The sequence below is a fragment of the Ursus americanus genome, chromosome 3 (genome assembly GCF_024610735.1).
Source record: "Ursus americanus isolate L20-20 chromosome 3, mUrsAme1.1.p, whole genome shotgun sequence".
Classification (NCBI taxonomy): Eukaryota; Metazoa; Chordata; class Mammalia; order Carnivora; family Ursidae; genus Ursus; species Ursus americanus.
Window position 1 is genome coordinate 55,993,569 of NC_142129.1, and position 25,840 is coordinate 56,019,408.

Here is a 25,840-nt window from a genome sequence, read left to right on the forward strand (position 1 = left end):
AGTGAGCTTTTTGCCTCTTTCTCTCTCCCTTCTCCTTGTAGAACCTCTGTCATGTGAATTTGATCCACTGGATTGTGTCCTGTAAGTGCTGTCAGCTATCTTCACTGTTTCTTATTGATTTTTCTTTTTGCTACTGTGGTTGAATTCCACTGCTCTGTCTTCAAGTTTACTGAGGCTTTCTTTAATTTGATCTAGTCCATTTTTGAACCCCTCTTTTGAAATTTTCAGTTCGTTTATTCTTCAGTTTTATGGTTTCTGTTTGGTAATTTTTAGTGTTTTCTGTTTCTTTTTTGAAATCCTTTCATGTATTGCTCTCCTGACCTTGGTGAACATCTTTATGACTGTTATCTTGAACTCTCTATCAAGTAAATTACTTATATCTGTTCCATTAAAAAATCTGTTTCTGGAGATGGACCTTCTCCTTTTGTTTGAAACATACTTTTGTTTATTTTGCTTGACTCCTTTTTGGTTTCTGTGCATTAGATAAAACAGCCACCTTCCAGGTCTTGACAGAGTGGTCTCAAGGAGATGAACCTCATCTATCAGCTTGGCTTGAGCTCCCGGTTTTCTTTAAAACTTTGTGATTGTCCAAGCTGGGTTTTTTTTTGTTTGTTTGTTTGTTTTTGTTTTTTTTGTTCTTAGTGAATCCCAGTAGTTGAAGGCATGCCAAGACCCATGAATGTCCAAAAGGAAAGGATTGCCTTCAATGCCCAGATGTAGATTAAATGGAAGCTGGAACCTCAGGCAGCAGATGACAATGTATGCAGTTAAGTCCCTTTCAGGGAAAAACCTGGAGATGGAGGTCTTATCCTGCTGTCTCTGTTCTGGGCTCAGGTGTATCACCACAGGAAAGTGATCCCGACTGCGACAATCTTATTGGACTTGTAAATGGGAGCCTCATTAGCTTCTAGAGCAGGTGTTCTAGGGATTCACTCCTTAGGCAGAAGATGGGGTATAGCCATGTGTACAAGCTCCTCCAGGGAGATACTGGTGACTTGGAGCAGGCTACAGGTAGTGGGAGGGGTGTCTGTCAGTTTCCCTGGTCTTTAGGGATGATTGCAGCCAGTCCCTATATGTGTGCTAAGTTAGAAGCCTGATTCTTGGGCAGCAGCTTTTGAAGTTTGCAGATGGACCCTTTTAGAGAAAGACTAGGAGATGGGCAATCTTGCCTCCTCTCTCTACACTTAATCCTAGGGGGATAGCCTACAGAAATTCCTTGCACACTGTTAACAACTGCTCCTTTGTTTGCTATTGTCTTATGAACACAATCATTGTTGACTTCTAGATGTTTTGGGAGCCTGCCCCTCATTTGGGAGTCTTAAAAGTTGAGTACTAAATGTTGGCTCCAAACCCTGTGCTTCTCAGGGAGAAGCTGGGGATTGGAAGTTCCCTCCCAAATGTGTGGTGCTGTGTCAGGGGTGGGGTTTATGGTAAGAGTGTATCTCAGCCTTTCCTACCCATTTTGATGGTATTTTCTCATTTGCCTGATGTGTAGCAGTTGCTTATTCATTTCTAGATTTCTTTTGTAGGTAATTGCTCCCTAACTGTAGATTCGATGTGTCTGTGGGACGAGGGGAATTCAGGATCCTCCTGCCAGTGACTGACCTCCCCATTCATAACTATCTTGATGGTTTATGTCAAACTTTTAGACACTCATGGGTTTTTAACTAAAGCAATTAAGGAAGATGAAAGAATTTGAATCCTCTAATGTGTACACTGGCACCATTATAAGACCAGGAAAAAAATTAGCTGTCATGAACATCATTAACATTTTATTCCAGATGGAACTGTGAATGTTAAATGATCTCCCAGCATCAGTTAGATCTGGTGCCATAGCATGTAGTAATCACGGTCAGAACCAGAATTATTTTTCTTTCTTCTTTTACTTTCTTTTTAAAAGCAGTCATTCCAACAAGTAAAAATTAATTTTATAAGGTTAAGAACACATAAAATAGTATAGCATGAAAAGAAAAATAAATGCAAAATAACAGCAATAAAAATATAAATCAGAGTAGGAGGTTAATGCAAGTTAGGGAGAGGTAAAAATGTAACATAAATGTGCAGGCTATAAAGGCATAAATCATTGCTCTAGTTGTTCCCTGTTTGCTTTTAAGTTTCCTGGTGTTCAAAATAAAAAGAGAGTCAATTACAGTTTGATGAGGAGAAAACATGCTGTTTTCCTAGTTCTAACACTAAAGAAAGCATATGGATCCTTTCTAAGGGACTTAAATACACCCCCTACAGTAAATGCCATAATACATTTCTTAAAGCTGCTTTTCCTAGCACCCCTCAACAAAAACTAAGATCAAAAACACCAAAAGAAAACTCAGTGAAACTCTGTCAGCAGATGGCCAAAATAATAGGGCTAAACTACAAAGAGTTTTTCTGATGGTCAGTCTTGACCAAAAGAAAAATTTAGAACATGTTTATATGTGATATAGATAAGAGACCAAACAGTGATTACTTCTGGTGTGAAAGTAACATTAAACTCTTCCACGTAATGAAAAGCTGGACTGGGCAATCTGTATGCTTAGGCAGAAAAATGGCAAGAAAGTTTAATGTAAATGAGCACATCACAGGTATTCTAATCTTACCTATACAATAAGGACTCTGAACCATAGGCTCAATCCAAGAGAAGAACCTGGGAAATTTTACCATAGCCCAGATTTTTCTCAAAGTATTTTCCTCGGAATAACTAGCATCATGTGATAAGCTCTCAAGATGGTTCCAGTGTCAAGTAAGTTCGGGAAATATTACACACCAGTTCCATCTCTTGGAGAATTACGATGTGCTGTAACACATTAGAGCTCTGTAATCGAGGAATCTGATTAACTTTTCTTTGCCTAATGTTTCCCAATCTTACTTGGTCATCAAATCCACATGCTAACATTTTGTGTGACTAATATTTTATAAAACACACATTGAAAACCATTTCATAGTTGCAGAAGACATTGACTCAGTGTGCTATTAAGATTAAAATAGCTTTAAAAATGTCATTGTGAAGAATGTTCTAGGAAATGAAACAATAGATGTTAACTCAAAGCTCTTGCACACCCGCAGCCAGAATAGGATTCTGGTAAATCTCTTTCAAACAAGTATAAGATGGAAGTATGGCTTCCTCAAAACACTAAAAGGCTAGTGAAAAATTGTATATTGAGTATCTAGAACATGGAAGAAAACCAGAAGTCAAAGTCCCTTTTTATACTATTAAATTTGTTTGATAAGTTAATTTTTAAATGAATGTTTAAATGCTATCATTTGTGAATTCAAGGAAAACATGGGAGTCTATTATCTAAATGTTCTCATACTTTTTTTTATCCTGAAATGTTCTCATAACATTTTCAGTGTCCAGTTTGCAGTTAAGGACTTTGATGAATATACAGATATAAGAATAAATTTTGTAAATGGCCTTTGTGCAGAGGCACACAGTAATTTTCCAGGAAGGATTAAATTCCGTCAAGAGTGAAGACCCACCTTGAACACCCTAGCTGATAGGAATGTCCAGTGGGTAACATTATAGTTCGTATCTCATTTGAATAAAGGTGAGAAACCTTCTGAATCATGGGCCAGTTAAACGGTCAAATAATTCTTAAATCTGGTGTTACTTGCTAGACAAATGAGGGGCACTTGAGGTAGACCAAGCATTAATTATCGCCCATTCTAGCCTCAGTTCCCCCAACTGGAGGAATAATTCCTCAATAGTAATTCCTTAATAGGTTCCAAAGTAGTAGTCCTGCCTTGCCATCTGAGAATTAACCCAGTTTAGCACCTGACCTTCAAGGGAACTTGTAGCTGCTTGGATCATACAGTCAAACCAGTAATTCAGCTCTTGTTGTATCCTATCAGAGGCCACCCTGAAATATTTTTTTTTAAAGGTTGAACTTGGAAAAAAAATAAAAGTTGGAAGTTGGGGAAGAGAGATGTCTTGAGCAGAGTCTTTGATGCCACCAGTTAGTAGCTGTGTGGCTACTTTTGGATTCTTTCTTTTCTATAAAAGCTTACCTTATCCTGTAGTACTCAGACTCAATTCTGAAAATGGATGTGAAATTGCTATGCAAATAAAGCATTGAACAAATGTAGGCTGCACTGTGTTCGGGAAAAAAAAAAAAGCTTTACTGACAGTTTTAGGTGGCTTACTCTCTTTTTAAAACATTCTATTTCTTGAACACATGCTTCTTGCCACTTACTCTCTTAATGATCTTTTTTAGACCGTACTACTTGATAACTTCAGGTATAGGTAAAAAAAATTTTCACACATAAGCACTTTAGATACATAGCTGTAAAAAGCATGCTCAAATAATATTGTTAATTTTAAATGTAGAACAAATACTTATGGACATCTATCGGACACTACTTGTGTAATGTCTAACTTAGTGAAGTAAAGCCATTTTTTTTTTCCTAGGAATTAGGCCAATTTTCAGGGTTATTTGGAAAGATCAGACACATTTATCAGAACCCTTCTTCAGAAACACATGCGGGGCCGTAAGCAATGTATTTTCTGGCTTCTGACATGAGCGAAACATCTGGAAAAGCCAAAGCTGTAATGAAACTGTGAGTTGGCTGTGTTCTTGCACATTTCTTTGCAATGCCAAGGCAAGGCTGGAGCCCATCAGGCACCACTATCATCCTCATAAAGTGGAGGTCCTTTTGTAGGCCCAGATGTATCTGGGGGTGGAGAGGAAGGATGGGGAACACTGCCAGATCTTCCCAATCTCCCCACCTCCATCCCTTAAAAGGCCCAGGAAAGATACGGAGAACAGCTTTCCTATTTTTCTCTGAATATGATTATAATGGAGGAGTAAATATTTTCTTTCCAATGCCTCCCTTGCCTTCTGAAAATTGATAACCACTGTATTAGTTTTCTGTTGGCTTAAAATAGCACAAACGTATTGTCTTGCAGTACGGGAGGTCAGAAGTCCTAAAATCAAGGTGTCAGTAGAGCTGCCTTCCATCTGAAGGCACTAGGGGAGAATTGGTTTCCTTGCCTTCTCTAGCTTTTAGAAGCTGCCTGCATTCCTTGGCCTGTGGACCTCCATCTTCAAAGCACGCAGCAGAGTTTCTTCAAATTCTCTGTCTCTCCTCATTCACCTCTGCTTCTGTCATCACATCTCTTTCTCTGACACTGACATTCCTGCCTTCCTCTTATAGGGACTCATATTATACTGGGTACACCAAGATAATCAAGGATGGCCTTCCTATTCCCAGGTCCTGACCTCAATAACATCTGGGAAGACACTTAGGCCATGTAGTCTGGGGATTCGAATATGAACATCTTTGGTGGGGTATGGGGGGTGGGGGGCGTTATTCTGTCTGCCAGAATCATCTTGGTTATTTTGATTGCTTTTTAAAATACTTTCATCATGTATGAATTGGGACAATTATATTTGCCTCATGGGACATACGGAGTCAATGAGATAACCAGGATTAGGCAATAGAGCAAAGCTCTTGAACTATGGTTGTTAGAAAATTTTCCTCTTTGAAAGTACTCTTAATTCAAAAGTGCCTAGCCTGGATTCTGGATCCGCTATTGCCTAAGCAGGCAGCCTTGCCTCTTTCTGTCGGTTTCCTCATCTCTCTGTGTAACTAGAGTTTTCTCATCAGCCTGTGAAGATGGGCCATAATGACTCAAGTTTCAGTATGACCCCACCTACAAAAGAAAAGACTTATGACCTCCCCACAGTCCCACCCACTGATTTATAGGCATATGAAGGCAATGTTTCTCATGTCTCCACACAGCCGCCCCCAAGTCTTCCCCCTGTGCCCTCTTTTGGTTTACTCTGGTTCAGCTAAGAAAGCAGATAATCTGTAGGATAGAGAACAATAGAATATGTAAGACAACTATGATTGGGAATATTAGAGGGGCCAAACCCCAGCAATTTCATGGACATTGCAAGTAACTTTACAATAGCAGTGTCAAAGAGAATGATCGTGAAGAAAATGTTGTAGCCGCTGGAGAGGCAGACGGACCGAAGCCCTTATTCATAGTCATCATCACTTGATCTTCAGGCACTACTTCTGCACCGAGCCAGTCAATCTGCTGTAAATGCTCCTACATTTTATTGCCCAACATTTTATCTTGCCTTATCCCCTGATTCTCTCCATAGCAGAAAGGCCAAGTGGGTGACAGCCACTGTCCACATTCTTCAAATATGTGAAACAAATCTGTTAATGGTCCTGGGCATGAGGGAGTTGACCGTTAGCCTTTTTTCTCTATCTGGACTGTAAGGCAGTGATGTGGAAAAGTGGGCTGGTTTTGCTGAAACGAAGTATCCCAGAATAGTCTGTTCTAAGGTCTAGGTTGGAGACTGGGGCATGGAGTAGGTGATCTCTGCTTGACTCTTGTGCTTAATGGTGACAATTTTTTCTCCATTGATATTTTTTCTTATTTCTCAATAGCTTCAAAAGAGAGGTGCTATTTATTTTTTACTAAATACTTTAAGTATGTCCACCAAAATCTGTTTGTTCTTTTTCCGTAGACACAGAATTGTAGCTGGACAGACAGCTGCAACCAGGTGTTACCACATGACCGAGTTCATGGGTATAGAATGTGGGCAGAAGTGATGGGTGTAATTTCTGACTTATTTTCTCAAAGATCCTTGGCCTGGACACATTCCTTCCTTCCCTTTTTACTGGTTGGAAAAGGCGACGGCTAGAGCACACTGAGGATGGAAGGCTTGCCCCATCCATCTGGGTGGCTTTGTGGAGCAAAGCCTACTTACTTATATTAGACAAACGTCTATTTTTTACACAAGGCATTTTTGGTCTCTTCATTATACGAGTTTGGCCTTTACCATAGCTCATATAGATTTCAATAATAATAATAAGATTAATAATAAAAGTAAGAGCTAACAATTCTTTAACCCTTACTATCACATGCCAGTGAGTATGCTGAGCACTTTACATGTATTATCTCATTAGTTCTCCTAAGGATCCTATAAGGTAAAGTCATTGTATTATCTTCTTTTTACAGAGAAGGGGAGTAAAGACACAGAAAATTTAAATAAGCTCCTCATATCACACATTTAGCAGGAGAGCAGAGTTCAAACCTAATGTGCCCTGGCATATTGTCTTGGGACAGGGACTTGGGACAGAGTGTTAAAGACAGGGTTTCAGAACATTTTCCAAGGAGCTTTAGAATACTGTCTTTTGAGGATAGAGGATATTTCTGGTTTTCCATGTTATCCATCTCAAAGGACAGCTGTCTCTGCAGTTAAGAATGGGGAGGCAGTCAAGCAAGGAAGGCGGTATCCTTGAAAGAGCAAGCAGGACCAGACATAAGTGATGGAGACAAGTTTCTGTGGGTCTCCTGTGTTTCTGCACATCTTGAAGAAAGCCCTGACTGCTTTTGTTCTGAATGGTCTTTTCAAGATGTTTGCATAGTGACCAGCCTTAGAAGGTGCAGGTAGTGTCTCCCTTCAGAGCAAAGGGTGAGGTGTGTGTAGCACCATTGAAAAAGATTTGGATTTCCTCCATTTGGGGTTCCTTTCCTGTAAGTGCCTGTGAAGAGGTTTGCTGGCCTTGTGGGGAACCAGCAGACAGTAGAGCTGCTATTGTCCTTAGTAGTGTACTGTGCGTGGGCTCTGACGCTGGTGTCCTAGGTCTTTCTGCCAGCATTGATGACACTGTGGCTGGCTTACTTGTTTAGCTTGAATGTAGGGTCAAATCTCAGACCACTCAAAGTTCTTGACAATAATGTAAAACTTCCTTCTTCTAAGTGCAGTGACTCAGTATTCAAAGACAGCTAGTGTGATTTTTTACATGTCGGGAGATGCAATAAGAAGGAAGGGAAGTGGCTTCAAAGGCAGCAGAAATTAATACCCATGAAAAAAGATACTTAGAATTGATGGTAAATTCTAATTACTTTAACTAATTCTACAACACAGATTTCAGTCTCAGTTCTAAATGTTTATGCCAAAGTCCCCAAATTACACTTTAATACCCTAGAATGTCAATAAATAGGTAGTTTAAAACATTTTCAAGATACAGCATCATGGGAAAATGGAGTTGAGAATAAATTTATAGATATTCTTCAAGCATTGGGATATCCAGCATTACCTGAAACTGTATTCTGAATAAAAGAAAACAAAAAATTTCATATATCAAAGTTAAAAAAGGTATTTGAGTATTTTGATTTTCCTAAATGGAAATAAAGCCAACTTCTTGTGTAGGGGAAGGATTACTGGACCAGAACTCAAGATACGTGAGGTCATTTTATCACCAACTATAAAACTTGTACAGGATAGTCTCTGGGCCTTTGTTCTTTTCAAACATAAAACAGGCGCCATGAAGTACACCATCTCAAAGGTCATATCCAACGTAGAAGGTATGGAATCACAGAGTCTCAGAAGGAATTTTAGTAGTGATAGTTTATATGACATCAGAATTTTGAATTATTTTCTCAGCATAAATTTGAAATGATCATTTCTAGAGACAGGAAGATCATTAGATTTCATACCCCTCTATTTCATCTCCAGGCACCCATCCATCCATCTTTCTTTTCCTTCTTTCTTTTTCCTTTTTCCTTTCTTTTTCCCTCCCTCCTTTCTTCTGACAAGGAAAGTGGGGGTGGGAGGTGCAGAGGGAGAGGGAGAGAAGAGAACCTTAAGCAGGCTCCATGCCCAGTGGGGAGCCCAATGTGGGGTTTGATCTCACGACCTTGAGATGATAACCTGAGCCAAAATCGAGAGTCAGATACTTAACCAGCTGAGCCACCCACGTGCCCCCAAGCATCTTTCAATAATAGTCTTCTTTACATCAAGACAAAAATCTATTAACTTGTAACTTTTATCATTGATCCTCAATTAACTTTTGTACCATAAATGACAAAAATATGTTTTCCCCCATGTTAGTATGTTAGTTATTTGAAGTGGGCAGTCATATCACAGACCATTCTTTTGTTTTCCAGTATCTTAATCCCTGAGTCCTATTAATTTTTCTGTATGTGAATTTGTGTTCCCTCACAGTTCTAGTTGGTCTTGAAATGTGAGCTGTTTCATGCAGGACTCTATACATCAGAGACCATAAATGGAAGTCTGTCTTTTCCCCCTCCTGAAAAATTTCACTGGAGGTAGAGAGCACAGTGTCAGAAACTGATCATTAGGGGCTGTGGATCCTGTCCAAAATGGTAGTGGTGGGGTTGGAGGTGGGGAAGGAAGCCAAAACTGGTTTTGCCTAGGGTGGAGTTTTCAAAGTTTAAACCTAAAAGCACAGGAAAGCTACTTGGGCAGACTTAAATTCTATCCAAGCAAGTGTTGGTATGCCAAAGATCACATGTTAGGAGAGAAGGGCGGTTCACCTAATGCGGGGATTTTGCTTCTCAGGTGAGAGTCAGAGGGCCAGTCAGGATCCCAAAGACCATGTAGCCTAGGGCAGCCTCCATACTCTAATAATTCCATCATAAGACTATGCTGTTGCTTTTCACATTTTAATGTACATACAAATCATCAGAGATACTTGTTAACAATAAGATTCTCAGGACTTTTGATTGAGTGAGCATGGTGTGTCTTCAGAAATATAATTTTTATAACACTCCCCATATGATACAGATACAGGATGGCCCATGAACACCCAGCAAAATACACTATTTCTGGTTCTTTTGAAATCAGAGACACCAAGTCCTAAGGACCTGGAGGGACACAGATGGGTCCTACCAGGAGGGAGTCATATAGAAACTATTCAGCTGGATGCTTTAGCTTCAACCTAGAACTGCTCACTATAGCTCTGGTTACCTAAATGTTTATTGAGTGAATGATTTCTTGCTCCCCCTCTCTAATCACTCCGAAATCCTTGCTTGTTAAAAACATGTTTTTAATTAAAAACTTCTCTCAATCCCTATAACTCCTATACACCCCTTTCCTATCTCACGTAGATTATTCTCCCCTACTCTGCCTTTTCTTGCTGTGGGTCAGCACATCATTCTAGCTGAGTTCCTAATTATGATTTTAGTTGAAAGTGTCTAAGATCCTTTAAGTACAGAAACAAAAGGGTCCAATGTCCAGTGGAACTGACTACTCTGGCAGTGGCGAGGGAGAGAGGTGAGGATTTGGGTTTAGGCTCCTAGAAGCAGAGAGTTGGATGTGGACACAAATATGATGGGAAAATCATCAGACGTAAGAGGGAAAATGGTTCATTCAGTTTTGTGCAAAGACAATTTAAGGTGCTGGTAGGATAGTTAGAAACTATACTATATGTTGTACAAAATATACCATGGAAAATCTGGGGCAGGAACTCAGAAGGGAGATCTAAACTACACATTGAGTCATACACAGTGATGAGTAGGTGAGATTATAAAGATAGAAAGGTGTAGAGAAAAGAGGAAAAGGACAGACTTAACCTTATAAAAGTGTCTATCTGGAGAGTTACAGAAAGTGGGAGAGCAGGAGCAAGAGTAAGCAGAAGTCAGGAAAGTCAAGTACAAACTTACAGAACCCAAGGAAAGAAAGGATTGAGGAAGATAAGCTTTATCACTTCAGAGCACATTTGTACCCATAAAATTGGAAATAGTGAAATTCAGAGCATGAAGATTTAATAAGAGGTCCGTAATGAAGTAAGGCAAGCAAGTCTTAGCCAGCTGCTCTATTCCCATGTAAAGTAATGAAAACAAAACAAAAGAATCAAACAGTAGTTTGATTTCTTTCTTTTAGGAGAGAATGGATTATGCTTGTATGCTGGAGAAACCGGTGCACTGAAGATGCGAGAAAATGGAATAAGGGAAATCTGAGAGGACGGTTGAAAGAAATGTAAAAGTCAGAGTAGAAGAGTATCTTCTACAAAGACTGAAGAGTATCTTCAGTCAACTAAGAGCTAATGCCATTGTAGCGAGAGACATGATGAGGATGTTATTGAGTGGGGGTGGGCTTAACTGAGTCAGAAGTCTTTTTATCTTTTATATAAAAGAGGTCCAGAGGCACCTGGGTGGGTCAGTTGGTTAAGGGTCTATCTTTTGATTTCTGCTCAGGTCATGATCTCATGGTTGTGAGATCAAGCCCCTTGTCCACACTCAGCTTGGAGCCTGCTTAAGATTCTCTCTCTCCTGCTCCTTCTCTTCCTCATCCCCCCCCACCACCACCCCCGGCAAGAATATGTGCTTTCTCAAAAGAAAAAAAAAAAAAGGGAAGGGAAGAAAGGAAGAGAGAGAGAGGGAGGGAGAAAGAAGGAAGGAAGGAGGGAAGGAGTCCAGAGGTAGGCAGACAAGGGGTGGTTTGGTGGCTCCAACTCATGAGGAACCCTGGTTCATCCTAGTTTTGCTTTACCTTTCCAGTTTCCAGCTCCTGTTTTCCCAGTTCGAGAGAGCTGCTAGCTCTGTCTTCATCACATGCCATGCACTGGCTAGCAGAGGAAAGGAAAAAGGCAAAGGAGGCTCCCTGCTGCTGCATTAGGGCTCTTTCAGCAGCCTTTCTGGAAGTATCACACACATGTTGCTTTCCTCTATTTGGCCAAAACTCACATTAGCTAACCTATCCATGAAGGAGGCTGGAAAGCGTAGTGGCTTCCCTCAGTGTGACCACAGGAAAGTCAGGCTTCTCTGCCTAAGAAGGCAGGGGAAGTACTGAGTGTAGGTAATTGTCAGTCTGTGCCATAGGTATGGTAGAAGTTTGTGGTGAGGACAATTAGTTCAAGTTTTGTCACTTTTTCCAGCTTAGTAGGAAAAGAAGGTGTTTTGGCCGGGGCTCTGGATTGGAGTGGCCATGACCAATAAGGAAGTGAGCCATTCCAGGATACAAGCAGCAGCATTGCTGAAATCCTGCTAGTGAGGTCCAGGCTGGTGGACTGAAAAAGCATAATATAATATGCCCTCTGGGGTCTGGACATCACTAGAGAGGGGAGGGCTAGTTAAATAAAGAAAACAGGATTGGGAGAGGAGAGAAGACAGAGCGATTAAAAAAGGGAAATTTCAAGATCACAGAGGGAAGGCATTTACAAATGCTCCAAGTCTGACTCGTGGCTGTACTCGCCTGGAATGGACAAGTGGACTGTTATAGTTGATGTGTGGGAGTTCCAGAAATAAGGCTAGAAGGATCATTGATAAGGATGATGTCAGGAGGTAAAAGTGGAAAGGAACCCTGGAGACTAAAAACCAAGATACTCATCATCTCATCAGTAAACAGAATGAGAAGGATCGTATCATGGGCAGGATTTACCTCCGACTGAGAGGAGCTGGTTGAGCTCTCACAGGGAAAGAAGAATGGCAGGTATTTATTGAGTACTTACCATGTGGCAATCAATAAACTATGTGGTTTTCTTTTTTTAAATAGGAAAATGATTTTTAAATCAAGCATTTTGGAATAATTTGATTCACGTTGGAGATGCAAAAATCTGGGATTCCTTTATTCCCTTCATTCAGGTTCCTCTAACACTAATGTCTGCCGCAGCCACGGGACATTGGTGAAACTGGAAGTTAGCTCAGTCGTGCGCCACTGTTCAACTTTACTGGGATTTCTGCTGTTGTTGCCTTTTGTGCAGTTGAAGCCGTCTCTGCTTTTCTTGACCTTTACATTTTAAAGAATACTCCAAGGAGTGGAAAGTCTCTCAGCTTGCATTTTGTCTGATATTCTCTCACAATTAGACTGGGATTTGTGTTTCTGAAGATACCATAGAGCGGAGGCGTGCCTGTCATAGCATCATTTAGGGAGAACAGGCTACTATGACTTACCATTGGTGACGTCAACCTCCATCACTAGTGGAAAGCAGTGCTTGCCAGATTTCTAGAATATAAGCTCATTATTTTCCCCACTTTTTCTACTCTGTTCTTGGGGAGCAAGTTGCTGAGTTTAGCCCCTACTCAGGAGGAGGCGGTATTAAACACCATTGATTGGAAAGTATAGTATCTACAAATATTTGGGCTTCTTCGTGAGGAAGAAGGAATGACTTCAAATGACCTCTTGCTCATTTATGTATTTAATCACTTATATATATGAGGATGGACTCATGGATGTTTATTCTTTGGGTTTTAATCCAGTGCTAGTCTTTATTTTGTTGCTCAAGTTGTTCCACTTTTGGCCATTGGGAGCTAAGCATTTTTACATAAATTATTTATTGAATCCTCCAACAATCCAGTGAGGCAGATGTTACCGTTACACTTATTCTGTAGGAAGTCTGACTCAGAGTAACAAACCTTCCCAGCGATTCGTATCGTACATGTGGAAAGCCAGGAATGACTCCAGGGTCTGCGTGCTTAGCTTTGCTATGTTTTCAGAGGGAGAGGATGTTCCAGAAATGTTAATCGGTAATGGGGTGTCTTTTTATCTCACCCCCCTTTTTAGAGGTGAGATAACAGATTTTGAAGCAATTCATAAAGGCAGGGGTTGCAGAATGGATGTGCTTCCAAAGGTACAGTATATAGAGAAAAAAAATCACAAATGGTAAGAACTAAGGCTGTTGCCAGATGGAAAGCGGGAGGAGTAGAGAACAAAGGAAAGAGAAGGAGTGATAGATAGGAGGTTGCGGGAGAATTAATATCATGGAAACGAAGGGAGGAAAAAAGTTCATTGAGGGTTCAGTTTGGCTCCTGGGCCACAGCAAATCAGCTTATAGCAGGAGGGAATTAAGTGAACTTCCACAAAGCAGTGTAATAGAAGGGTGGAAAATAAAACCAAACTTCAGGAGATCGAAAGTTGTTTTAGAGAAAGGAGGTACATAATTTAATAAGAAAAGGTGGCAGGGTCAAGTGAGGTTTTTCCAGGACAGAGGGAGAACCTGCACCCAGAGGAGTTTATAGAGAGGGGGGGCCAAGACCTGCCGGGGAGGTGTAGATGCTATGTGCACAAGACTTGGAACGGAAGGGCGTTCATCTTGGAGTGGGGGGAACCTCTCCTCGCATCGTGGAGGTGAGCCTCAGAGCCTCAGGTCAAGGACAGTGGTACGGCTGAGCTGAAGGTGCGGACACCCGGAGGATGTGTTAGGGTTTTCGATGATTTCAATTGTGTTAGTAAAACTGCCAGCAAGGTCCTCTGCAGACACTGGGGGAAAAATTAGTGAGGTATTTACCCAGTCCTGTGGGTAGCTAACACTGCTGGGTCAGTGTCTGGTAGGCTCGGTGAAAGGGGGCAAGTTGAAGTCATTCCTGCTAACAGAAGCCATTTGAGTGAAAGCAAAGATCAGAGATAAGTCAAATGGTTAAACTCAGTATTTTATGTAACTCTTAGGTAAAAGAGTCGGTCTTTCTAAAATGTTCAGAATTAAGTATGGATACTAACTTGTTAGGTTTATGTATTGAGATGTTGACAAAAATTCCTAATAATTTTATAAAGGCTGAACATAAGACAAAAAAAGTTGGCAGAATGAAAACTTCATTTTTCTCAGGATTTTTTCTTCAAATACTAACTGAAGAATTCTTGGTGAATGTTTTAATAGTCAGGAATTTAATGCCAAAGGCTTATCATATCATTTGTATCTGTTGGAGGATATAGGCTTGAGCCATAGTTATCTAAGCACAAAATATGATGAGTTGTTTAAAAAATTTGTCAAATATTCTTAAAACATTAAGATGGAATTTTAAAATTTGAGATATTAACACCACTATATCTCTAACAAACAAAAAGAACACTCTATTTCAGAAGCACTTTAATCTATGAAGTTACTTGAGTGTTTTTATAAAAAAATATAAATTCAGGTAAAGGCTAACATATCCAGGGGAAGAACTTTATGTTTATAAATTATTGTTTAGTGTATTCTTAAATACTGTAGATTGTCTTCATACTTCTACTACTATACTAAACATGCTTATTTCCTCTATATGAACCAGAAAGAATTTACATTAAAACATATTATTTATATTTAGTGATTATTTTATTACCATATATTGTATACAATTTTGTTTGATAAGGATGTTATAAATCATATTTTAAACAAAAACGTATGCATGGCATAGGTAAGCAGTAACATTTTGAAGAAAAGAGAAAAGCCATGAAAACATGTACCTAAAATTTGGTAATACTGAGAAACACTAGTTGGTGTGCAGTAATGATTGACAGCTTCCTAATACACCGGAGCACCGGTAAATCTTCAGACGCTGTAAGAACAACCTGGTATAGGAAGAATTCAAAGTAGACACATCCATATCCTTGGAAGTGCACGTCAAGTCAAAACGAATCCCTCGTTAGGGCGGGTACACACAGCGCATCCTTTGTTTGGCACTTAGCAATATAGACAAATGTGTATTTGGTTTAATGTGATTTTATTATTCTTAGATACATTTTAGTTATTTTATATAGATAAAAATATACACTATTGCTTTAAAATTTTGTATATATAAGTGCATAACTGTCATCCTAGTCACAATTTAAAATCAGCCTATTTTTCTGCTAAATAATTCACCCAATAACATGTGGAAAAGACTAACAAAAATGGTTACATGAAGACTTTTAATGAAAGGCTTAAATGTAAAAAATGGAATATTAATGCAGACCCTGCTGTAAATCTTCAGTGATATCTCATGCTGAAAACAGATAAGTTTTTTTCAACATTTAAATTGATTCTACAGATTGAAAATTTTTACTGAAAATGCATATAACTGACATATTTTGTCTGAAGCCACTTTTACGAGAAAAAAAAAGTGAAAAATATTTTAATACATCTCAGTTTGAGATTCCATCATGTTTTTATATAATACATGCAATCTGTGTCTGCCCTTCAGATGTCACATTTAAATAAAAGGCTATTTTTAAAAAATCACCTGAGGACGGTAAAGTTAGTAGGGTGATTAATTTGCCTTACTGATAATAAACAATGTTTGAAGTTAAGAGAAAGAACTTCATGGTTCTCTTAATACCAAAGTAAAAGCAGTTGGATTCATTGTATGATTTCTTAAAAAGACACACTGATAAAATATGTTAAGACCCAAATTAGGTGCATATATAGGGTACAGACTTTTTAAACGAAAGATTGAAAATAATTTTGTTCATTGTAAACCATAAATGCACCATTCATTTCACTCATAACAATACTTTGCATCAAACATTGCTTAACACTCCTCAAATATGAGAAAACAAATGGTTTCCACTGTACTAAAGTCAACATACTATACCTTAAAGCTCATTCTAGATCTAAAGTAAAGAATTTATACACATTGAAATGGGTGATTAATTAAAGAGCTAGAAATAAAGCTACTTCTCCTCACTGCAAGTTAATGGACATGGTTGCTTTCAAGCAGGTTTCTCCACATTGCAACATTCAGTGATCATGGAGATTTTAGTAAAGGTAAATGGTAGTATGTGTCTTCTGAAAACACTGTTGATGTGTTAGTGCTGCGGTCTTAATGTTTATATGATAATCATTCAAAAAATAATTCGGAAACACATTTTACTTTCAAAAATTTTTCAACATAAGGCACAGAGCAACATTTAGAGTCTAGAAGCAACTAGATTATATAATAAATATTTTTTCAATCATTATTTGCCCTTTTCCTGAAGAAAGTGGGTGAGTAGTGCAGTTAAAACATGCTTGGAATAATAAAAATGACTGAATTTAAGAAATACAAATAATATTTGTGCACAGAATGTTATTAAAAAACGGTATATTTTCTATCAAATATACATCCTACAGTGTTATAGGTACAAAAAATTGTGAGGCACTTACAGGAACAATGAAGGAGGAAAGCACTGAGATTATCTTTTATAAAAGCACCAAACCGCTTACTTTAATATCTGAGATAAAAGCCGAAGCTATAAATGAGTTTAATATTGATAATCTGGAAGTTGAAAACTCAAAAGTATTTCATTTTTTTCCCTCACAAATCTTGGTTTAGAAGTGTCCTAAAGTTCCCCTAATTAACTTTTGTATATTCTCCAGTACTCAGAATCCCGTGAAATAGGGACGGAACCTCACTCTCTGCGGCAGCACACTTTGTATAATTTTTTTAACGCTTAAAAACACTGAAGTTTGGTTTGGAAAAACAGTGCGAACACCACACATCAATGCCTCCGTGTAAACTTGCAGATGACCAACACTGACAGTTTGATGATTCTGTAATCTTCTGCAAACTCATCCAAAAACCAAGGTGCTTAAAATGGGCTTACAGGAATCCACTGGATGTCAAATCCGGGAACGGTCTGGCTTCTGGTGGGTGATGAAGGGGCTGAAGATGTGTGGCAGTCTGAGTGTTATTTATATTTAATTCAGCTGGATAGGTTTCATTTAAAACGCCTCCATTCTGAAACTGTGAACAAAAATAGCAATTGTGATTAGACTAGATCTTTCAAGTATCTTAAGCCAATAAAATGCATTTTTAAAATATCTGCCTTGTATATTGTTAAACTGCAAATTCTTTACCATTGCTACATTTTAAATCATTCAGTGAAGATCAACTGGGCATATACTATGTGTTGCATTTATAACCTTTGGTTTCTCCATTAGATGGTACAGATGTGTGATACATGGGTCTCATCTCCGATTTTGCACTCCTTACGTTAGAAGAGTATTTGATGAACAAATTGCCTTTTGTTTGGATAGGAACTGATGGATCCCAGAGTACCAGCTCTGAATCAGAGTTATATTTATCTGTCATGAATAGGTTTGCTTCGACCAGATTTCATCTCCGTCAAGTTCTGGGTACTGATGAATTGACTGCATTCAAAATTAATACACCGGACTGCAGACCTAGGACTTTTCCCTAAGAGGTCAGTTCTTATAGAGATGTCTTAATATTCCTAGAATATTACAGAGATGGGTAGGATTTCCTAAACCAATTTTTTGTTACATGCTTTTAATAATCTGTAATTAGGACCGTTATAACAGTACTTAAGTTACCAAATAAAATGCTTGCTCTCATCCTCTTACAATAAAATTAGTCTAATTAGTCTGCAATGCTACTGAAAAAAAAAAGGCAGATACACAGCTCTGTAGGACTTTAGTATATAGTGAAAGTTGTGGAAACTTTCAAATAGGTTGAAATCATACCTTCAGTTGCTTCAAATAAAGCCTACGTAACGTTAGAGTTAATGTTAACTAACATTAGACTTAAAAGATCCTCCAAAACACACATTAAATATAGAGTAAGAGTCACATAATCTAGGTCTTCAATGAACAGCAGCCATGTGCAGTCTTCAAACGAAGTCGGTATTATTCAGAGAATGCTGGGCTTTGAATACATGACTCTTATCAGTCCTAACACCATGCGTGTCAGCAATTCTCTTTAAATATATTGTCAAAAGAAGTGCTATCCAATAGAAATATAAAAGACTTCCCTGGGGGGAATATATAGGTCTACAGACTTCCGATTACCTTACTATTCATAAAGAAGGAATACGGAGTAGAGGGAGAAAATGAAGAACTTGTGGTAATGCATTTTTAAACTATAATCGATTAACTGAATTTTAAACTAAATGATTAACCTGTCAACAGTTTAGTTACCCATCTCTGCCACATCAATGTTGTGAGGTAGACGGTAACTGAAAACTAAATTCTGAGACAACTGAAGGGTGTTGGGAATGAGGATGTACTCAGGAGAAGCTGCCACTGCTGTTTCCCACTACAAAGCTCATCTACAGACAAACCAAATGTATGAGAAATGTCATAAAAAACGATTACAAATATGAATCTTTTTTGCTAATCTAGAACTTTAAGACACAGCAAATAGAGACCAATGAACTTAATTTGGATCAGGATTTTCTTCAAAAGCCTACTTGATTATACTTTAAAGTGAACTAAATATTTTCTAAGGGGAAAGCCTGAATGTAAACATACATTCCCAGGGAGCCACAGAGAACAGCTATCATCGTTAACTTTTTTTTTTTTTTTAAGTGATTAAATCTAAAAGTAAAGTGTGGTTGCTGGTGAAAAGATTTTGATGACACATTTATAAAACAAAAATACAGGGGTGTCTGGGTGGCTCAGTATAGTATGTGACTCTTGATCTTGGGGTTGAGTTCAAGTTGGGTATAGAGCTTGCTTAAAAAAAAATAGGTAAAAATTTAAAAAATAGAAAGAAAATACAGTGTCAGCTTGCACCACATGAGAGAAAACCAATGAGCTAGGCTTCTTAAAAAAATGCCAGAAGAAAACATTCCACCTCAATGGATAAACTGAGGAAACTAGGACTGAATTCAGGCTCACCAAGGACAAAGGCATTTGAAGAAAGCACAACTACACTGACTATAACCCATATAAAAAAACTGAGCTTTGAATTTTTTTTTGAGAGAGAGAGACGATGTGAGTGTAGGCAAGTGGGGGGGGGAGAGGGAGAGAAAGAGTCTTAAGCAGGCTCCACACCCAGCATGGGGCCCAACGTCAGACTCGATCTCATGTCCCTAAGACCATGACCTGAGCCACAGTCAAGAGCTGGAGTCACCCAGGTGCCCCTAAAGAAATTACTTTTAAAAATGAAAATATATTTTGAACTCTAGATTTTTAAAGGACCATATAATTCAAAAGGAGAGAGAGAAACCCAAGGATCTATTCTAAACAATAAACTTTTCACTAATTTCACCTGGTAACTTACGGACATATTCATGTTGCCTCAGCCCTTGACTTGTTTCTCCTTTACAACTCAGGTAGGTAAAAAAAAAGATCTATCAGTATTAGTAACATACTAATACTAGAAAAGCACTGGCTTATAAAAAAGGAGTCACAGACCTAGAAAGTTTATAACTTGTGTACCTATAATGTGAGAAGAACCACTGAAAGGGTTTATTCAGGGTCTGATAAAACGCTTGCTTACCTGGTTTAGAAATGCCTGTGGAGCCGGCACGGTGGGACTGTAGGGCCCGGGAGCCACGTGGCTGGGCTGAGGCTCCGGCTGGCACTGGTACATGGACACGGCCCCAGCATAACACGACTGAGGACTCACTATGGTTGACTCTGGATTTAGTCCATGTGTTTGGTTTTCAGGAACTTGTAAACATGTGACAAAATCTTCTAAGTTCGTAGCAGGGTATGGGGATGGTTCAAAATTCCCTACGGGAAAGTCTAACTGTGTCCCCTTGGAATGTTGTGGTAACACAGACTGATTGCAGGGAACAAAGTTCTGAGTGTACGGCACTGTCTCGATCTCAGCTTTGTAGGGAAACTCTTGACTGGTCCCAGGTAAGTCGGGAAAGACATTATACTGTGGTATTTCTTGCTGAGGGCAACTAAAAGGCACAGACGGGTTAGAGTTCCAATTGGCAAACATGCCATTAACCTGCATATGCTTCATTTTCTGACACAGCTGCTGCTGCTGCTCGAACCGCAGGTGCTCCTGTACCATGCAGCTCGAGGTCAGAGCCGCGGGCTGCTGCTGCTGCTGGTAATCGGGACACCCGAAGGTAGGCTTACTTAAAGAATCTTGGACATACGTCAGGATTTCGTCCGTTAGGTCAATATCTCTGAAGTCATCCTCAACCGAAAAGTCCGTTCTGAAAAATTCCTCATTCTGTTGCATGTGTTTGATATCTTCAAAATCAATGCCTAGCTGTTTCATAATGCTGTACAGTTCACTATTTCTATTGTCTGGAAAGAGCCCTGATTGACCTCCGGAGAGTGGTGGGTTCATTTCCTGAGAATGACCTATTTCCTCGTGTTTCAGGATACTATCACTTCCCATTGGTGTGATATTGTCTTGCCAATTACTGCATTCATTCACAGATTCACTAAAAAGATTTCTTTCAAACGGTGTACTACTTGAGGCGGGATAGAGATAAATAGACTCATCCTGTTGCATGATGACAGCCAGGAGGGAACTGGGATTGAAAGAATCCTTATTTAGAGTTGATTTGGTAGCAGGATCTCTTCCACTTGCACCATTTTTAGTCCTTATTGGTAAGGGATCCATCATGGGAGGAAAAGGGCTGGTTATCTCATATAACACAGCTTCTCCAGTAGTAAACATAAAAGGCAACTTCGTATTTCGCTTTCGTAAATGTTCTGTTCCTTCTTCATCTCTAAAATTGGGTACCAAAAAAGTTGTAACTGAGTTTGATAGCAGGGAGCATGAACGTAATTTTGACTTATATTTTTCTAATGACAAGTGCTATACAAATTGAGATGATTTAGAATTTGCCCCAAAACTTAGTAGAATCATTATTTCCACACTTAGTTTACATCCCTGACATCCTGCAGAAAAAAATAAATTGTGACTAGAATAAAGATCCAAATATAAACATAAGCTGTTAAGAATTTAGGAATTAACCATCCTGGCCAGGGTGCTGCCTGTGCAGAGCAACCTAGGATTCTGTGCCCAGCACCGCAGCAGTCACTCAGCAAAAGGTGCCAGAGCCACGTAACTTACACAGGAGATGTTCCTACAGGTTATTCCTTCACAATTGGGAGAGGTAGCTGTTTTACCTAATTAGAAAGTCAAAAATTGAGAAGACAGAAGAATACACTCCAAACAAAAGAGTAGGGCAAAACCAGAACCAAACTAAACAAACAGTCCACCTGATTAAGACTTGGGAGAAGAATTTCAACAGAGAGAGAGAAAAAGAGTTGAACACTATAACTGAAATGAAAAATACACTAGAGATCAGCCACAGATTAGAAGATGCAGAAGAACAGATCAGTGATCTGGGAGACAGGGAACTGGAAAGCACCCAAGTTGAACGGCAAGAGAGAAAAAGAGGTAAGTGATGAGACTTCTGTGACCACATCAAGCACAAAAAAGTTCACAGTATAGGGATCCCAGTAGGAGAAGACAGAGAGGGAAAGGAGCAGAAAACATACATGAAGAAATAGCTGAAAAATTCCCTAAACTGGGGAAGGAAAGAGAGTGTCAAACACGATGAACCCAATTAAAAGCAGCAAGAGTAGCAGCAGCTACTTGTAACAAACGGAACCCCGTAAAGACGGTCAGCTGCTTTCTCAGCACAAACTTTGCAGGCCAGAAGGGAGCATCCTGAGATACTCAAAATGCTGGAAGGAAAAAAACCAACCACCAAGAATACTTAACAAGGTTATCACTCAGAATTGAAGGAGAGAGTAAGAGTTTCCCAAACAAAAGTTAAAGAGAATTCATCATTACTAAGCGAGCCTTATAAAAAGTGTTACAGGGAGTGCCTTAAGCAAAAAAGAACAGAGCATAACCAGAAGAAAATTATGAAAGGAAAAAATTTTACTGACAAACCTACAGTAGAGGTTGTTAAAAAGGTAGTAGAATTATCTAGAAAATTAGGGAATCACAAAAGATGTATCAAGTACATAAAAGATGGAAGGGGTACTAAAAACAGTGCTTATACAACGTGTTCAAACTTAAGCAACCACCAATGTAATATAGACTGCTCTGCACTTAGGATATGTCGTTACGTAGGAACCTGAAGGTCGCCACAAACTAAAAATGTGTACTAGATACACCTGGATTCCTTGTGTGTGTGTAACACTAAAGAAAGAGATCAATCACAAGGGAAGAGAGCAAGAAAACAAGGAACAGGGAATAACTACAAAAACAATCAGAAAAGAGTGAACAAATGGCAATAAGTACATCCCCATTTCAACACCACAAGTGTTGAAGATGTGGAGAAAAGGGAACCTTGCGCACTGTTGATGGGACTGCAAATTAGTGCAGCCACTGTGGAAACCAGTATGGAGGTTCCTCAAAAAATTAAAAACAGAAATACCAGGCAACTCAGTAATTCCACTGCTGGGTATTTACCCAAAGAAAACGAAAACACTAATTCGAAAAGATATATGCACCCTTCTGTTTATTTCTAATACCCAAATCATGGAAGCAACACAGTGTGCATCAACAGGTGAAAGGATAAGATATGGGATATTGCTCTGCCATATAAAAGAATGAAATCTTGCCATCTGTAAAAACATGGATGGACCTAGAGAGTATTATGCTAAGTGAAATAAGTGAGAGAAAGATAAATATACGATTTTACTTGTGTGGAGTCCAGAAAACAAAATAACAAATACAAACAAACACATACAGTCTCAAATACAGAGAATAAACTGGTGGTTGCCAGAGGAAAGGCGGTAGGAGGCTGGGTGAAGTAGATGAATGGGATTAAATCATGGGGATGAAAAGTACAACATAGGGAATACAGTCAATAATACTGTAATAACTTTTTATATGCTGACAGTGAGCATTGCACAATGTATATCACTGTTGAATCACTATGTTGTACGCCTGAAACTAACGTTAATTAAAAATTTTTAGAAATCTGAGTAGGAAGAGTCATATCTAAATAAAAAATCTAGACTCTGTAAAGGAAAATAGTGCCATAACAAATCTTGCATGGCAAAAGAATTCATAGATCAAGTTAAGGCATGGGGAAAATATCAGATTTATAATTTCTTATATATACTACATATAGTGTAAGTATAAATATATGCACTTTCATATTTATATTAAGTAAACAGCTCCAATGAGGACCAAGGGAGAGCCAAACAACACAGTAGAAAACAGGCAAATGATATGAACTGAAAATTCACAGAAGGAAAATGCCCTAGAAAGATATAAAAAGATGTCCTGCCTCATTAATGAGAAAATGCAACAAATAACCTCTTAATAACTAACAGAACAAGCACACATGAAACTCAAATAAAAATATGAACAGCACACACTAGACCACGGATACATGAACACCATATATGCAATACAACATATATTCTTAACGAGAGCACATGGGATATTTTGCTAACATTGACCATATGTTAGATCCTAAATAAGCTACCACAAATTTCAAAGAACTGAAATCACTCAGAATGTTTTCTAACTTCAGTGGAATTGGCCTAAAATTCAGTAACAAAAAGATTAGAAAATCCCCAACGTATAAAGTACATACCACTATATTTCTAAACAAATCATGAATAGAAAAAACAAGACCTATCAAAACATTAGGAATGTAGTTGAAGTTGTCCTTAAAGGGAAATTAAAGAAAAGGTTGGAAAAATAGCAAATTATACCCAAAGAGAGTAGAAGGAAGGAAATAATAAGCAGACATAAATGAAGTAGAAAAAAACCTACAAGAGGAAAAATCAGCAAAAGTTGGATCCTTGAGAACACTAAAAATTAATGGCCGCCTAGCAATATTAAGAGAGAAGGCACGAATTTCTAGTATCAGGAAATGTTTGTTAATCACTATAGATCTTACAAAGTAAAAAGAAAATAGAGCACAAAAGAGAAAAATCATCATATCAATGAATCCAGAGGAAGTATTTGACCAAATTCAATACCCATTCATGATGATAATATTTAGTAAACTAGAAAGGGAAGCTTTTAAATTTATATATACATACATATATATATATATATATATATATATTATGTATATTATACACAAACATTATACTCGACAGTAAAATATTAAAGGGTTTCCCTCTTAGGCTTGGAAGAAGACAAAAATGAAACCTGATATCATTTCTTTTACATTTTACTGAGGGCCTAACCAGTACAATAAAGGAATTTTAAGAAATAATAAAGATTAAAAAATTTCATACATGGTATGTATTAGAAAACTTTGAATAATCCAAATTATGAGAAAAAGATTTTAGCAAGGTCACCGAATACAAGCCACTATTAAAAAAAATCAACATGTAGAATACTATCACAAAAGATCAAATATCTAGAAGTAAAATTAAGAAAAATATATAAGACTCGGGTAAGAAAAATACAACTTATTGCTGAAACAAAGACACAGGTACGTACTCATGTACGCATATACATACACATATTCACCATGTTCACGGGTTGGAAGAATATTATAAAGATGTTAATTCTCCCAAAATAAGCTATAGTTTCAATGTAATTCCATTCAAAATCCCAACAGATACTCTGGTGGAAACTGACAACGGATTTCTAAAATATGTGTGGAAATATAAAGGGTAAAGAACAGAGAGGACAATCTTGAAGGAGAACAACAAAAAACCCTCAACAAACGTGATCCATTCAGAGATCAAGATTTACTATAAAGATAGAGCGATGAAGACAACATGCTCTTGGTGTGAAAATAGACAACTAGACTCACGGAACCCAGAAAGAGAACCACAGACAGAATCCCCTAATTAAAATGCTGTGCAGCGGGGAAAAGATGGCTTTTTCAATGTTACTGGTCACCTGGATACACACAAAAAGGAAAATATCCATGGTGATCCTTACCTCAAGGCACATACAAACATCAGCTCTCTAGAGCAGGGAAAATATTTGCAATACGGTATTTGACAAAACACTCATATACAGAATATATATAAGAATATATAAAAACCACTGCTTGCTTAGAAAGCATATACTAAACATAGCATTCTTTTATATTTATTTTATTTTACAGATGGCACTGGCTTTTCATCGTTCCTTCACATACCAGAGTAAAACCCTGGAGTTTTCATTGTTGATTCTCTTTCTGTAATTCTATCTATTTAGTTGTTCAATAAAGTTTGTCAATTCTATCTTCTCAATGTCCTTCACTATGCCTTCTTTCTATACAGGCTATCTTTTCAATTTTTACTTCCAGAGAAAATTCTCATAGAACTTATCTGGAAGTTTTCACGTAAGAGGATTTATAAACCAAAGTGTTATGAAAAATAAAATGAAGACATGAAACATTTTGTCTGCGTACTTACGTTAGAGGCCTCTGAGTTGCAATGATATAATCCGGTCTTCCATTTTTATACACTAAGCGAGCATTAGACTGAACCCAGGCCCATCGGTTGTCTTTGGTAAGAAGTCTGAATACTATCATGCCACTCTCTCCAGTCTTAATCACTAGAATCAGATATAGAAGTTATCAAACCCAAAATCAACATATTAAAGAAAATCGGAAATGAAGCCCCTCTAACATATTTTTGGATGTATTTCGTTTATCACTGCAGAGGATAGATGTCTTGACAACTTTTAAACACAGTATATTAAAATGCATGGAAACAGTTCTTCAGAGTTGTTTTTTTCTATTTCAGACTAAATTTGTTATATTTAGTAGGTTAGAGGGAAGAT

General features: G+C 38.2%; 1 protein-coding gene and 1 long non-coding RNA gene across 2 annotated transcripts in view; one reads left to right on the forward strand and one right to left on the reverse strand.

The window, feature by feature from the left end:
* The window catches only part of LOC123789205 (uncharacterized), an 87,030-nt gene extending 61,734 nt beyond the window's left edge, over window positions 1-25,296 (forward strand). The window contains exons 3-5 of the long non-coding RNA XR_006778717.2: window positions 17,510-17,615; window positions 20,144-20,240; window positions 25,179-25,296. This is a non-coding gene — a long non-coding RNA (uncharacterized LOC123789205). The remainder of the gene's footprint in view (window positions 1-17,509; window positions 17,616-20,143; window positions 20,241-25,178) is intronic.
* AHR (aryl hydrocarbon receptor) overlaps window positions 16,927-25,840 on the reverse strand; it is a 43,940-nt gene continuing 35,026 nt past the window's right edge. The window contains exons 9-11 of the mRNA XM_045793097.2: window positions 25,471-25,612; window positions 19,655-20,855; window positions 16,927-17,155 (exon numbers count right to left, since the gene is read on the reverse strand). Coding sequence (XP_045649053.2) covers window positions 17,012-17,155; window positions 19,655-20,855; window positions 25,471-25,612 — 1,487 coding nt within the window. The 3' untranslated portion in view covers window positions 16,927-17,011. The remainder of the gene's footprint in view (window positions 17,156-19,654; window positions 20,856-25,470; window positions 25,613-25,840) is intronic.